The following is a 15076-nucleotide window of genomic DNA, read 5'->3' on the forward strand; positions in this document are numbered from 1 at the left end:
AGTGTGTCTATCCACATAAAATTATGTAAAAATTTATCAACCCCAAGAATTCCCTTAGACTTTTTTTGTTGTAGGGAGTAGGAATATTACGAATAGCGCCTATCTTCTTCTCGTCTGGCACTATACCTTTTGCAGATATGTTATGTCCTAAAAATTTAATTTCTGATTTTCCAAAATGCGATTTAGTAATGTTGACGGTGACCCCATGTTTTTTCGTAATTTGTAGGAAATTATCCAGTATATAATTATGTTCTGCCCAAGTTGCCTCCACCACAAGAATGTCGTCCACATAGCAAGTAATTTTCTGAAGTACGTCGAGTTTCAGTATAGAATTCAGACCGCGAATAAAGGCAGCTGACGAAATTTTGAGGCCAAACGGTAAACGTTTGAATTTGTAGCAACGCCCAAAGACAATAAAGGCTGTGTATTTTCGACATGAAGGCTCCAATTCTATTTGCCAAAAACTTGAACGCAAATCGATGGATGAAAAAACCTGTACTCCATGAAACTTCTGAATCAACTCTTCCAATTTCTCTGTTCTATCTGTTTCCGAAATTATAATTGTATTTACTTGTCTTGAATCGAGCACAAAACGTATGCTCCCATCCTTTTTACTTACAATGTGTAAGGGTTAATTATATGGTGACTTGGTGGCTTCAATTATGTCATCATCCAACATTTTTCTGATTTCAAGAAATACTTGCTCTCGATAAATATGTGGTATGGAATAAGGTGGAACACAAAAGGGTTTATGATCGTTGACCTCAAATTTGTATTGAAAATCTGTAATGCTACCTGTCTTTGGTGCAAATACCTCCACATGTGATCTCTATATGCCTTCTAAATTTTTTGTTATCGTGGAGCAAAATATCATCTATTTCCTCTATCTTCTTACTAATCTCATGATGGATTTCTTCTATTATTTCTGGTGGGAGTGGGTCAAGGTTTTCCTCAAACTTATACCTAGGATGTCTCTCCTCTTCTATTTCATTCCCTTCTTGACTTAAATGCAATTGATTTACTTTTCCCTGTTCTTTTTCATCGTTCAAAGTTTGAATAAAAATTAGTATTACATCATCTATTGTTACGAAGCCTTGTGGTATGCAGATGTGAACCTTACGCTCATTAATGAAATCCACCCCGATTATCACATCAGCCGTAAGTTTCGGTACGATTATAAAATTGTTTTCAAACTCGTAACCTTGGCAATTGAATGAAAGACATGTTTCGTATTTAACCTCTGTTGCATTTTTGCCTTTTTCTTTTTTGTACTTAACATCGGTAATTCTTTCTCTCTATTGCACCTTTCAGATAGGCTTTATGATATAGCCGTCAATTGACTCCCATTATCTATGATTGCTTGTGTCGTGATTTAACCAATGTTTATCTTTAATATGGGTTGTATAATTGTGGATGTTACGATTTCCTTTTCTTGCGTCAAATTCTCTGCTATAGATTCATAGCTTAACCTGTGGATAATTGTACCTTCCCTTTGTGGTTGTGTTTGCTTTAGAGTTAACTCCGTGAGCAAAACCGTTTGCGACCTATCTACCTCTTTTCGTCTGTTTTCGAGCTCCTGTCTCTCCTTTTCCTTCATTTCCAAACATTCCCGAATGTACTCTCTCTCTATCTCCTCATAGTCACCCATGTTGTATACATTATACGTGTTTTGTGTTCGTGGCGTCTGTGTTTTGTTTTTATCTAGGATACTCTGCTCTGTTTTATCGCGTTAATTTACTTGCTTCTCGTCACATATATTGCTAAGTCCGGTTAACAATTCTTAAATGCATCTGGTGCTAACTCTTTATCGGAAATTCTCGTAAGTCCCTGTTTGTCTGAATTTTGGCTATTTTTAGTTTTTTCTAATTTTGATCTAGCTACTTCCAAAACATGAATGTCCTTCTTTGATTGTTTTAGTGAATGGACGTCAGTTTGCCTAACCTCTACCGGAGTTTCCCGTCAATCTTTACATTTTTCAGGATTTGGTGGCCTAATTTCTACTTCTAGTTTCCCTTGGCTATGTTGTTCTTGACTTTGTGGACCATAATTTCCTCGGTAATTATTCGCGCCCAGGTCTCGCCAGTTGCTGTTTCTAACATCGTGACCTCTTTCAAAGTACCCTTGATCGTTGGCATTTTGATTTCTAAATCCATATCCTCCACTGTATGAGTGTCCATTACCGTTCCTATTTCGGTACCAATTGTTCTGGTTATCGTTTCTACGCCAATTGTCTCCATTGTGCCACTGTCCTTGTCTGTTAAATTGCCAGAAATTATTGGTGTTCGGATTACGATTATTATTATTGGAATATTCGTTCCTAGTCCTCTCCTTTTGCTGTCCCCTTTCCTTTCTTTTTTCTTTCACCCCGTCTTCTTTAAACATAAATTCAAGTTCCCTTAAAACCTCGTTGAATTCTTCGGTATTTTCATTTTTTTCCTACTGTCACCTGTTGATACTTTATCGGTAATTTCATTCTACATAGACGTATCACCTCTCCGTTACTGTATGGTTTGTCTAGACGTTGATTCTTTTTGTCCATTATATCAAAGAATTTTACCACGCTTTTCTCTCCTGTGTTTTCATATGGTGTCATCTGAAGTAACTCGTATTTAATTTTGTTTTGCGCCTCCTTAGACCAATACCTTTCGAGAAATGCTGTTGTGAACTGTAGGTAAGACGTACAGGTAGCCGCGAACTTTTGCATCACCTCTGCCACTGTCCCTGACATGTGTGCACAAATGAAGTCAAGTTTGTGAGCTACGCTCCAGTGGTTTGGTAAGCCTACTTGAAACTGGTCGATGAATGTGCGTGCATGCAAGCTACCGCCTTCTTCCATGAAACGTTGAAATTTTCAAACTGTAAGTAAGTGGTCTGTATCGTATCTACTCATAAATCCGATTTGTGGCTGATTCATGAACTCAAATAATCTGCCACTGCTTGTGTCGTCGTGTTTATTCTCTGGTAATCTACTGCCTGTCTACCTATTCTCAATTTCCTGACTCATATCCGCGTCATATCGTATCATTGGCGAACAAAAGTGTTGCTCGTGTGTTTCTACTCTCGTCGTTCGCGGTATAGCACCTGTGCTGCTATTATGTTGTGTCATTGGATTTACTGGTTCAGTTGCCCGTCTTTCGATTGGTATCGGCTGAATGTATGTGTTCCGTTTTTCTAAATACTGTGCCTGGTCCTGTGGTATGTCATGTATTACTTTAATCGGGGTTTTCTGTTTCGATTTCTGCACGAGTGTTACGTCTAGCCTTGGTTCTACTTGAACTTTCTTAGACGGCTCGTGTTCATGTACTGAATTAATGCATGACGTGTCAGTTGTTTCGCTACAGGTGTAATCGGTCTCAATCTTTTCTTCGATAGTTTGTATCAACTCTGTTCGAAGCTTTTCAAACTGATCTTTGTTTTTAAGTTCTATTTTATTGACCCGCTGATCATATTTTTTCAGTGCAACCTTTGCGATCTTGCTTTGAATTGCTTGTTCTTCCGAAATTTGTATTGCTGTTCGAATGGCTTTTTTCGTAAAACGTTCCACCTTTATGTCAACGTTTACGGTATCCAATTGGACCTTGTCCACGTCAGTGCGTAATTGCTGCTGACGTTGTGTTAGTGCCTGAATTCTTTCTCTAGATTCTTTCGCGTCTTTGTTTATCTGAGTGATCTGAGTATCAATTCTGGCTATCCCTTCTTCCATCTGGATTTTAACCTGTTCGATCCGTCTCTTAATAGCCTGATTATCCTGTTTCAGTTTCTGATACTGTTTTGTCATCTCTGTATTCTGTTTCGTTATCTGTGTATTAATATCCTGATTCTGTTTCGTCATAGTAGCGTTCATTTTTTGTAACATCTCCATGATCGCGTCCTGCCCTGTAACACTACCTTCTGCTGAACTATGTATTCTCGATCTATTGTTTTCTACTCGGTCAGTTACGTCGTTTACTGGGCTATGCTGTGGCGTTTCTAAGTTTGATAACTGCAATAACCCGTGCTGTCTGTGTTGAGGACTAGTTGCGTTTGTCATTGAACCATCACGTGGCGCAAACAACTCCGCATTCTGCCCTCTCTGTTGTGTATGTCTTGTGTTTGTAGGTACAGTTGCGTTTGTTACGGAACCTTTTCGTGGCGCTCGTAACTCTGCATAATTCTGTGTCTGTTGTTGGGGCATATTTGGAATGTGTACGATAGGTTCGACGTATTATAAATCTTCCCCCTCTTCCTCACTGTCTACTTCTCTTTGACCGTTAGCTAACTGCCGGTTCATTGACTGTATTGACGCGTATTCTTTCCCTGAATATGCGGCAAACAAACGCGTTTCCTGTGCTCGTTTCGCTTCTAATCATTGCCATTTCCTACGTGGGCTGTCTATTTCTGGCTCAGAATGTGCCCTACCTGGAATTTCATACTCAGAAAATTCGATGTTCTCGTCCCTTCGATTCCCATCTGTCTGATCTGTCTCAATTTTATCCCAGTCTAACTACGCCTGTTGATTCTGCAGCTCCCAGACTGTCCTATTCTCTGATTCAGCGTCTGTCCTACTCTCAGGTTCACCTTCTGTCCTATTCTCAATAAGCTCGTTTACTTGCTGTCTATCTGGTTGATTTCCCCCCATCTTGTCTACTTGCTGTCTCTCACGTAACCTTTTGGCTTGTGCTCTCGTTAACATCGAAATTCTTTCAACACACCACAACCATATCTACAAAACTGTACGACCACTTACCAGTTGGTTGAAGCAACAACAACAACGTCGTGACTTCTCGGCTAATGTTCTGCCTGATCTGCTACAGTCTCCAATCTCCATCTGTGCCCTTGCAAAGGAAGAAAAATGTTATTTCTTAATTCTAACTTATATGATGCTGCGTCACACTGTGTCTCTGCGTCGTCTGCGTCTGTGCCTATCACCTGTAAATCCTATGCCCTAACAGGTACACAAAAATCATAAAAAAATGCAAAATTTTGCAACACAATAACACACGCCCTTTTCCCTACAATTCTGCTTTCTTCACTACCTGTATCTATTCTGATCCCAATCTTTGCAAATAGCTATTTAATACATGAAAGAAAGTTCTTCAAAGTGCTACTGCTGCGATCTGATGTACCTAACTATCCTGACACTTTCCTATCCTGGTAGCTTACCTATTTTACCTATCCTGGCAAAGGTCGCCATTTTCTGTGAGGGTGTGGGTGATATTCTGTCATTATGCGGAACGGATTAATCTGAGATGTACCCTTTACCCTGTGGCTCCTGTAAGATGCAATTTCCACCACCACACTACTACCAAAGTCAGACACACGCTCCTAACATCCTAAAGAGAAATGCCTGAAAAACTTACAACAATAAATATCTTCTGGAGTCATCTGCCGTAAGGAAATGACACAAAAATTCACAAAATTTCTTACGTAACTAGTGGGATACTTGGGTACTGGAGTAGTGCTAGTTAGTGTAAGAAAAACATGAAACTAACGAAAATTATTATTTTTTTTGTAAAAATTCTGAAACATCACAATGGCACTTTTAGTTATGAACTGAACAAGTTATTTCTGGGTTCTTTTCGAAATGTTACCTCTTAAGGATAGGCTTCGCTAATGAAATTTATATACAAAGTTTAAGATTGTTATTGACTTGGCAGAATGGGTGAGAGCAGCGCCTACTCAACTTGAATAATTATCCGTTAGAATATTGCTAGGTACGGTCAAGGCTGTCGCTTGTGAAATACAGTGAAGTGTACTGTTGTGGGGGAAATACGGGGCTCGCAAGAGTTGTAGCGCACAAAACTGTAAGCTCCGATGACTGCTACCTGTGCGCTCAATGCTGTCAAATAGAATAACTCTCGTTCTATCTGGATTGACCTTCGCCAATCAAACTCTCCCTACGCCTTGATGAAGTCAAGGTCTCCTATTCGCTTCTAGTCTAACTATTGGCATGGCACACCGGTCAGATAACCAGTCCAACGCGATGACACTCAAAAATTCGCTCGCAGGCGTTTAACTATAACTCTGTCCATTCACACCACACAATAAGTATGGTGGTCAACACAGTGAACAAAGCTTAATCGCAAGGACTCAATATAGTGTCGCACTCCGATTCGCTCTTAACAGAGGTGTTCTCCCAGTGGAGTACTTAGGAGAGACTTGTTCCTTGCTCTTTGAGTACATGTACGAGCGCACACGCTCTCCTTACGTGTTCGCGCTCCAAGAGCGATAACGGAACGGCCCCTCTCCACGCCAGACGTGAAGAGGTATATCTTTTGGTCTCTTTCACTACTCCTTCAGCTCAAGGCGTCAGGAATATCGTCTGCCAATCAGATTACTCTTCTAAAACGGGAATGATGTTTCATTTAAGGCGACCAATCCAGAGATCTGTACCATCAGTGTTTCCCTGTGTCTCCCTGTGAAAACCTCTGAAACTGCATGCTATGTTTGTAAAGAATGCATAGGCTGGGCGCTCCCACACAAAGCAGTGGAATTTGCTTTTAAGCCGAACACGGGGTTGTTCTCCCTTTCACTCGGGCAAACGCTATCTGCTCTACGGCAGTCGTCGGCCGACGTAGATAGGTTGACTCGTCCTCTGAAGGGACCAGATTCTTGTCGTGTGGTTTGCCTCTCCCGAACTAAAAGCTTTTGTGACCATTGTGTCTTGAATGCATGTGTGTACTCCAGCCTCGAGTGTTTCAACCTTGGTGCACGCTTGCTATTTACTTGTTATTTGCATATTGTTTACATGAATTCATACAACATTGACTTTATCTAATCGAGTTTGGGTTCGAATGAAGCGTCTTGATGTGCGGAATATGATTGTGAGGGCAGAATATGTAATCAATGAAGGTCAGGAGACCACAACGTATTACACTATTAAATCTCTTACATTTAATGTTGTAGCATTCACATAGCCATTCTGCTTCATATTGATTGGTATGGTCAGATAAGTATGATTAAGTTTAGTGACTTCTATTGTATTGGTGGTGGTACCCTAAAACAATACTGAGTAGAGTTATCTACTCATATTTATTACTATTTATATCTTGATAAATGAAGCTTAATATTTCATTAGCGACATGTTCCTAGTAAATGGTTACACCGCCTATGAGAAGTCAAAAAGAGGCACGTACCCATCCATTCTGTCATTGCTTCTGCTGGTGTTATGCTGAGTTGCGGTTAATATTCGCTCTGGGAGATATGCTAGGATCTACGAAACATTAAGTCCAGATCCCAGATAAGATATAGAAGGCAACATATTAATTAAATAATAGACGATCCATAAAATTTAAGACTCACTCTATCGAAATAATTATATACAGTATGTGTACTAATTCTCATAAATAAAAAGAGGTAAAATATGTAACTGAAGGAGGAGAAAATAGGTTTCAAAGAAATCATCTTAGGTCACAAGTTGTATAACAGAACATCAAAGTCTGAATAACGTTCAAAGGTTATGTATCAGTAAACTTTGCACAGGGCTTTTTATAGATGACAAGAGTGTTTCCTGAAAGAATGATATTTGCTCATGTCAATTCATGAAGTGCACGTACTCGGTAACATGGAATCCTTCGGCAACGTCCAGCATATTTTGGAACTACAAATCAAGTGGTAAAAAATTTGATGCGGTATGAACCGATAGTAACTCCTGTAATAATTTTTACATATTGGTACCACATTTTTGGAGAACTGACTGCTTTTACAGTACACAGGAAATAAAACGTTAATGGAGCTCTTTCATTGCTGCTTTAATCAGAATTGGTTTTTATGACACATAAGAACGCTTCCATCAACTAACGCAGTTAAAGTCAACTATAAAAGTAAAGCTGAAATACTTTAACGTTTCCAGGCGTACTAGTCTTGCATCACTAGAAAACACCTAGCTAAAAACGGCCAGGTGGCCCTGGTGGTCCAGTAGGTTGAGGCCCTCCAGTAGGCAGAGTTTCACCTGTTGGTTGGGGCCCTCCAGTAGGTTCAGGCCCACCAGTTGGTTGTTGCCCTCCAGTTGGTTGGGGCTCTCCAGTTGGTTCAGGACCTCCAGTTGGTGGACCTGGTGATCCAGTTGGTTCAGGACCTCCGGTTGGTTGACCAGTTGGATCAGGACCTCCGGTTGGTGGGCCTGGTGGACCAGTTGGTTGAGGACCCTCAGTTGGTCCAGGAGGGCCAGGTGGAGTCTCTTGGCTGCGGCATGCTGATACCTGTAGTAGAATGTCATTTTGTAATCTACATAATATACGTGGATGGAAATTAAATGGTATTCCTTCTGAATGGAGATTAAGATTCTGCTAATGTGGTTTTGAAACAAAGACCATGAATCGCAGAAATCATGACTTGTGACTATTAGGACTGTATCATCAGATGCATCTTTGTACACTGACACATATTAGAAATAACTCTTACTGATTTATTACAGAAACTGAATGAATCAACATGTTCAACCATTATTGTTGATTACTTCAAGTAATCATAAAGAAATGTATGCATTAATGCCAATATGAGTTAGTACCATGCCTTTATTTGTATTTCGCCAGAAACACGTCACTGAGTTTGAACAAGGTCGCATAAAAGTGCTTCGAGAAGCTGGATGTTGATTACGCGACATTGCAGAAAGACTTGGCAGAAATGTGGACACTACACATTATTTCTGGCAGCTATGGTCGCGAGAATATACAGTAGCAAGAAGATTGGGTTACGAAGAGCCATGTGGTACTACAGAGGGGGAAGACCATCATGCTCGGTGTCTGGCTCAGGCACCTCGTACTTCATCTGCAGCAGCAGTCTGAGCAGCAGTTGGCACCACCATGATAAAAAGAACTGTTATAAATCGATTAATTCAAGGACGGGTCTGCGGCAGACGCTCTGTAGCGTCCACTCGAGTGACCCCAAATCACCGCCATTCGCGACGTCAGTGTTGTCAAGCGAGAGCCAGTAAGAGTGCAGGGCAAGAGTCTGTTGTGATCTCTGATGACAGGTGATTCCACCTCGGTGCCAGTGATTTCTGTGTGTTGATTAGTTGGAGGCCATCTAAGGGATTGCAACCTACCAAATGGCGTGCTAGAAACACGGGACCTAGAACTGGAATTATGGTCTGGTGTGGAGTGCCACTCTGTATGACAGCACCAGTAGTCTCGTTGTCATCCCACGCATCCTGCGTGGAAATATGCACATCAGTTTGGTGATTGGACGTGCAGTGCTTCCATTCATAAACAGCTTTTACCGAAAGGATAACGCTCGTCCACATACTGCTGTTGTAAGCCACCACGGTTTACGTGTCCACATTGGCACTGGCCTTCTCGATCGCCAGATCTGTCTCTAGTTGAGCACTTATGGGACATTATCGGACGTCAACTCTAGCGTCGTCCACAAACAGTATTAACTGACCATGTATTGACCGACCAAGTGCAACAGGCGTGGAACCCCATGCCGGAAACTTACATCCAGCATTTGTACAACACAATGCATTCGCGTTTGTGTGCTTGCATTCAACAATCTGACCGTTACACAGGTTATTGATGCACCAACACTTCGTATTTGCAATACCTTATCTCGCATTTACGTTAACCTGTGATATTGCAATGTTAATGATTTCAATATGTTACTTCGGCAAATCTAACCTCGAAATTTCATTACTAGACATTATTTATTTTTTGGTGTTGCGGTTTTCCCCGTGAGTATATAAGATTTGATTTCCCTTTCTGTCTACCATCAGAGTGGAATAAATAATCAAGCAAACTACTCCAGGTAACGAGCTTCTAGTACACTAAATAATACTCTTGCGTCACATGTGCTAAATTGCTCTATTACTATATAGCAATGTTTTAGGGTTTTGATACATGATGAATCCAATTCTTATCTTCGTAGTTAATCGCTATACTTTTTTTAATTCCCATATATAGCTGTGTATCATCAGAGTTGTACTACTTTGATTTTTACCACAACATGAGTGAGGAACAGGGACTGACCCAACAATAGCACCTGAAAATAGGCTCTTGTAAAGGGTTTACTGATGTTCTGCTAGGTCAGCCTTTATGCGCAGTACTAGAGAAACGTCAACCTCTCTAATTACATGACAAACTGCGACAAACGTATGTTGAAACAGATGATAACAAATATCCTGTAATCATTCATAAAAAATGTGGATATGCAGATGCAAGATCATTAGAAGCATTAGAAATGGAGTACCAGCTGGACACGAGGAAGAAAATCTGATGGCATTTTTCTACATTCACCGTCCATCCAGAAAATTCCGAGATTGATTTTATTTCTGGCGTACAAACGAATCATCCCAGTAACTACAGTTTCAACCCGAACAACTAAAAAACACATACATTCAGCGAGTCAGTTTAAGCAGGTAAGTAGGCGGTGTCAAGTACATAGTCGACGTGCGACCGTACGGTTGTGTCAGAAATCGGAATGGAGCAACATATCTCACTGTTTAAGGCATTTTTGAGAATGTCCTGAACAGACGGAAAGTGTATACAAGGTTTGTCCCATTCGTCTTAACTCCTGAACGAAAGCATCGATGCCTGGGCACATGGCGTGAATAGCTTGAAATGAAACACTTGGACAATTCTTTTCTCGAACAAATCATCACGGGTGATGAGATTTTGTGTTATGAAATCGAAGCTACTGCAGAATGACAAAGTGCAGAAATTCACGTGAAGTGTTAACGCTTTGACGAGATAACCGACTTACAAACCAATGGGACACACCAGTTGACAATATGCCACAGATATATCTCTCTGACAGTTACTCATGGATGTGTGAATGTTCTGTGCCTTGTAATCAATCGGGGGAGAGGGGAGGGGTACGTAGGATACCTTAAGCATTAAAATCAGTATCTTAATTTTTCTGTACTTTATACTAATATATTCTCGAAACTTTTTGGACTGATGTTTTACGATATTTGAACTCCGCCACTAATAACGTGTGGATGCTCACACACGGATTTCAGCTGTTATCCTCGCATATATTGATGCAGTAAGAAGGAGGATGCAGATTATTTACTGATATTATGCGTGTATAGTTCATAAACGATTCACACGAAGTTGATGAATTTGATACAATCACACAACTGCCTTTATTTGTACGTTTGGAACTAATATGAAGTCGCTTACAGAACCGACGAAGTTGCAAACGCTTTCCAACCATTAGATTCGAGAATTGCATGTTACATGCAGAAAATTGTGGTACGTTTTGGAGCATTCAGTGTTTGTAAGTGGATGTAGAAGTAAGTACCAATCAAGATACGTAGAGCACAAATTTCGATAAAGCCTCAGTCCTTACTATTCACCACAAGACACAGTAGAAGAGCTGCCACTGTCGCCCTCATGGTGATGGAAGTGCTGAGGTGAACATGGGCTGCAGAGCTTTTATAAGGCTCGCCACTGCGTGATGTGGAGTACTCCTGATTCCGTGACTCTTTAACAAAGTTACTGTACGGAGACTGCAGTCCAAATGCGACAGTGCAGGATCTGGTTGTATCACAAGGTCACAGAGCACAGCTGCGGCCAACTGAATACCTTATTGTCGCTCAGTTTGTCATCGACACCCGCTTGTTCGTAGGTGGCTGCCTCCAAGAAATAATGAACCAACAAGGCATGACGAGAGACTCGTACTTAAAACTTCTTGTGTCTTGACAGAACGATAGAGAAGTCGTGTTAAGCCGCACACCCCTTCATCGACCTGCAGATTCTCAAAGCTCAAACTAAGTCCAGTGTGTTACTTTGGAGATTGTCTTACACACCGAAAAAGAAAGTGGTCACGCGTTACTAAGGGTGACGTACAACGTTATCTTACATAAGTAATTTCATGAAGCACGTGTATGGCCTTGTACCGTGGTATTAACTATTTAAATGACAAATATACCTGTAGGTGCTTGTAGAACCTTATATTTGAAGTAAATCATCAATGAAATGTGTAAGGTTGGCACCTGAAACACATAAAGCAAGCACGTTTCCGTAGTTGTTCAGGACTGGGTCCTCATTTAGGAGAGTGTGGCCAGCCATATACAGTTGCACTACGTGATCAAAAGTATCCTGACACCCACAAAATATACGTTTTCCATATCAGGCTCATTTCGCTGACACTTACTGCCATGTACTCCATATCATCAACCTCAGTAGTCATTGGACATCGTGAGAGACCAGAATGGAGCACTCCACGGAATTCAAGGACTCCGAAAGTGCCGAACATTCTACTAGACGGGAGACCCTAGTCCCACGACTTGCTATGGCAACAAGACTGAAAGAAAATTAAGAAACGCTCAGAGAATTTGTTGATCTGAAAAAAGCGTTCGATACTATAAAATTGTACAGGATGTTCGAAATTCTGAGAAAAAAGAGGGTGAGGTACACTATCAGATCATAAGTATCCGGACACCCCCCAAAACATACGATTTTCATATTACGTGCCTTGTGCTTCCATCTACTGCCGGGTACTCCATATCAGCGACCTCAGTAGTCATTAGAAGTGACACAGCACAATGGGCCTCTCCGTGGAACTCACGAACTTCGAACATAGTCAGGTGAGTCGGTGTCACTTGTGTCATGCGACTGTGGGCGAGATTTACAAACTCCTAAACATCCCTAGATCCACTGTCACCGATGTGATAGTGAAGTGGAAACATGAAGGGACACGCTCAGCACAACAGTGTACAGGCCGACCTCGTCTGTTGACTGACAGGGACCAGCGAGAGTTGAAGAGGGTCGTATTGTGTAATAGGCAGACATCTATCCAGACTATCACAAAGGATCCACTGCAAGTACTATGACAGTTAGGCGGGCGGTGAGAAAACTTGGATTTCAAGGTTGGGCGCCTGCTCATAAGCCACACATCACTCCGGTAAATGCCAAACGGAGGAGCGTTAACATTGGACGATTGAACAGTGGAACAACGTTGTGTGGAGTGACGAATCACGGTACACAATGTGGCGATCCGATGGCCGCCTGTGTATTGCGAATGCCCGCTGAACGTCGTCTGCCAGTGTGTATAGTGCCAACAGTAAAATTCGGAGGCGATGGTGTTATGGTGTGGTCGTGCTTTTCATGGAGGGGGCTTGCACCACTTGTTGTTTTGCGCGGCACTATCACAAAGTAGGCCTACATTGATGTTTTAAACGCCTTCTTGCTTCCCATTGTTGAAGATCAATTCGGGGATCACGACTGCATCTCTTAACCCTATCGAGAACCTGTCCATAATGCACAGCCTGTGGCGGAGTGGTTCCACGACAGTAACATTCCTGTAATGGACCAGCCTGCACCAAGTCCTGACCTGAATCCTATAGAACTTATTTGGGATGTTTTGGAACGCCGACTTCGTGCCAGGCCTCACCGACCGACATCTATACCTCTCCTCAGTGCAGCACTCCGTGAGGAATGGGTTGCCATTCCACAAGAATCCTTCCTGCACCTGGTTGGATGAATGCCTCCGAGAATGGAAGCTGTCATCAAGACCAAGGGTGGACCAAAACCATATTGAATTCCAGCATTACCGATGGAGGGCGCCACGAACTTGATAGTATTTTCAGCGAGTTGTCCGGATACTTTTGACCACATCGTGTATGTCCTCCGTGGTTGCGATAAAGGTGAATGCTGATGTGGTTCCTGTGATAAGGACAAGCCCCAATTTCTGCTCCAAGTTTATCCATTTCAAGCTCGGTCTGTCAGTAACACATTAATTGTGACGTTAGTTCGGAATCATTCTTTCCATCCTCACCCTCAGAAGAGAGATTCCTCTGTATATTTTTATGCTGACCTCGGTTTAAAATATCGTGACATCTCGATGTATAAATTGTTAAACTGTATTCCAAAACTATGACTCCTGGAAATTCCTTACCTGGTGCAAGGTAAATTGGGTAGCTAAGCTCTCTTCGCACATTAGAGCATGAGAAACGTTCTTCTTTTCCTTTCGTTTCGGTCTTTTGGCAAGACACGCAACCCCGTCGTGAATTGCGTTTTCTAATCCTTCCCATAGAACCTCTTCAGTCTTCTCTTCCGACCTTCTTTCGAGATCGTCAGTATCATTTTGTCCGCTCCACAGGTGACTCCCTCCCGTTTTCCTGGCCTTATGTGTCATTGATCACTGGTGCTTTGCAATATGTATGCTCACTTGCCTCCTCATTTTACCAACTTCATCCACAATTTCGACCAATACTTCCTGTGTTTAACAACCTAACTGCTGCTTTCCTCTCGGCTTGTCATACTCACACTCTTTTGGTCATACTACCCACACTCATCCTTATCACATATTCTGTGAATCTTACCTCTTTCCTTTTACAAGTTGCAGGGGAACCCTGATCTAAGACTTCTCCCCAGTGTGATAGAATAGAGGCAGCCAATTTATAGGTGGCGTCTTATATGGTGGGCTGCGAACGTCCCTTGTCTTCACCCTATTGCACGCTCTGAGTGGTATGTCACCGTCAACGGTTAACAATCGTTCTTGTCTCGTCCACGTTGATCTGGACGACTCTCCGCTTAGCAGGGTGGAGATCATCAGCAGTAGGTGGTCCAGCGAATTCTGACTTCCCTCACACTTGCCATTCTTGACAGACCTACGCCTCAAATGATACCTTTGTTCCAAAATTATGCGTACTACTGGCAGGCGAAGACTCACTATGTGCAAAGGTTGACACAGCGAGTTTACTCAAAGAAAGAAAAATTCTTCTCTGTTACAAACATAAACAAGCACTAAAATGCTACGTGATCACTAGAATACAAAACACTTTCTTCTCTCTTACAAACATATGATAACCTTTCGCCCCTCCCGTTTCCTCGTTTGTTATGTTTAGGTAGAGTTCCTAGAATATGCGTAGTTAGGGGAGCATGTCTGAAGTTAGCGTAGATATAATTTTTTTCTTTTAGGGTCAAAGTGGCGGTGGCAAATAGATACTTCATCTTCGTAAGTTCCTTTGTAATCAACGATAAAGGGAGGTCCAGCTACCACCTGTAACAAGAAAACTGAGAGAAAAGAAAGTGTAGCGCTTTTGACTATTAATCAAAACGTCCTGGGTCCCAGGTGCGAACCTCGACACTGCTTAAATTTTAAATAAAAATCATCATCAATGGCAACCGATGGCTTCTGGCATAAGAAGTCA

General features: G+C 41.7%; 1 protein-coding gene across 9 annotated transcripts in view; it reads right to left on the reverse strand.

The window, feature by feature from the left end:
• The window catches only part of LOC126237342 (proline-rich protein 2-like), a 126438-nt gene that overhangs the window by 19980 nt on the left and 91382 nt on the right, over positions 1 to 15076 (reverse strand). The window contains exon 3 of one of the 9 annotated variants that reach the window (XM_049947383.1): positions 7982 to 8101. The exons of the other annotated variants lie outside the window; for them this stretch is intronic. Within the exon in view, the coding sequence (XP_049803340.1) occupies positions 7982 to 8101 (120 nt within the window). The remainder of the gene's footprint in view (positions 1 to 7981; positions 8102 to 15076) is intronic. 9 annotated transcript variants of the gene reach the window in all.

This window comes from Schistocerca nitens, chromosome 2 (genome assembly GCF_023898315.1).
Source record: "Schistocerca nitens isolate TAMUIC-IGC-003100 chromosome 2, iqSchNite1.1, whole genome shotgun sequence".
NCBI classification, from domain to species: Eukaryota; Metazoa; Arthropoda; class Insecta; order Orthoptera; family Acrididae; genus Schistocerca; species Schistocerca nitens.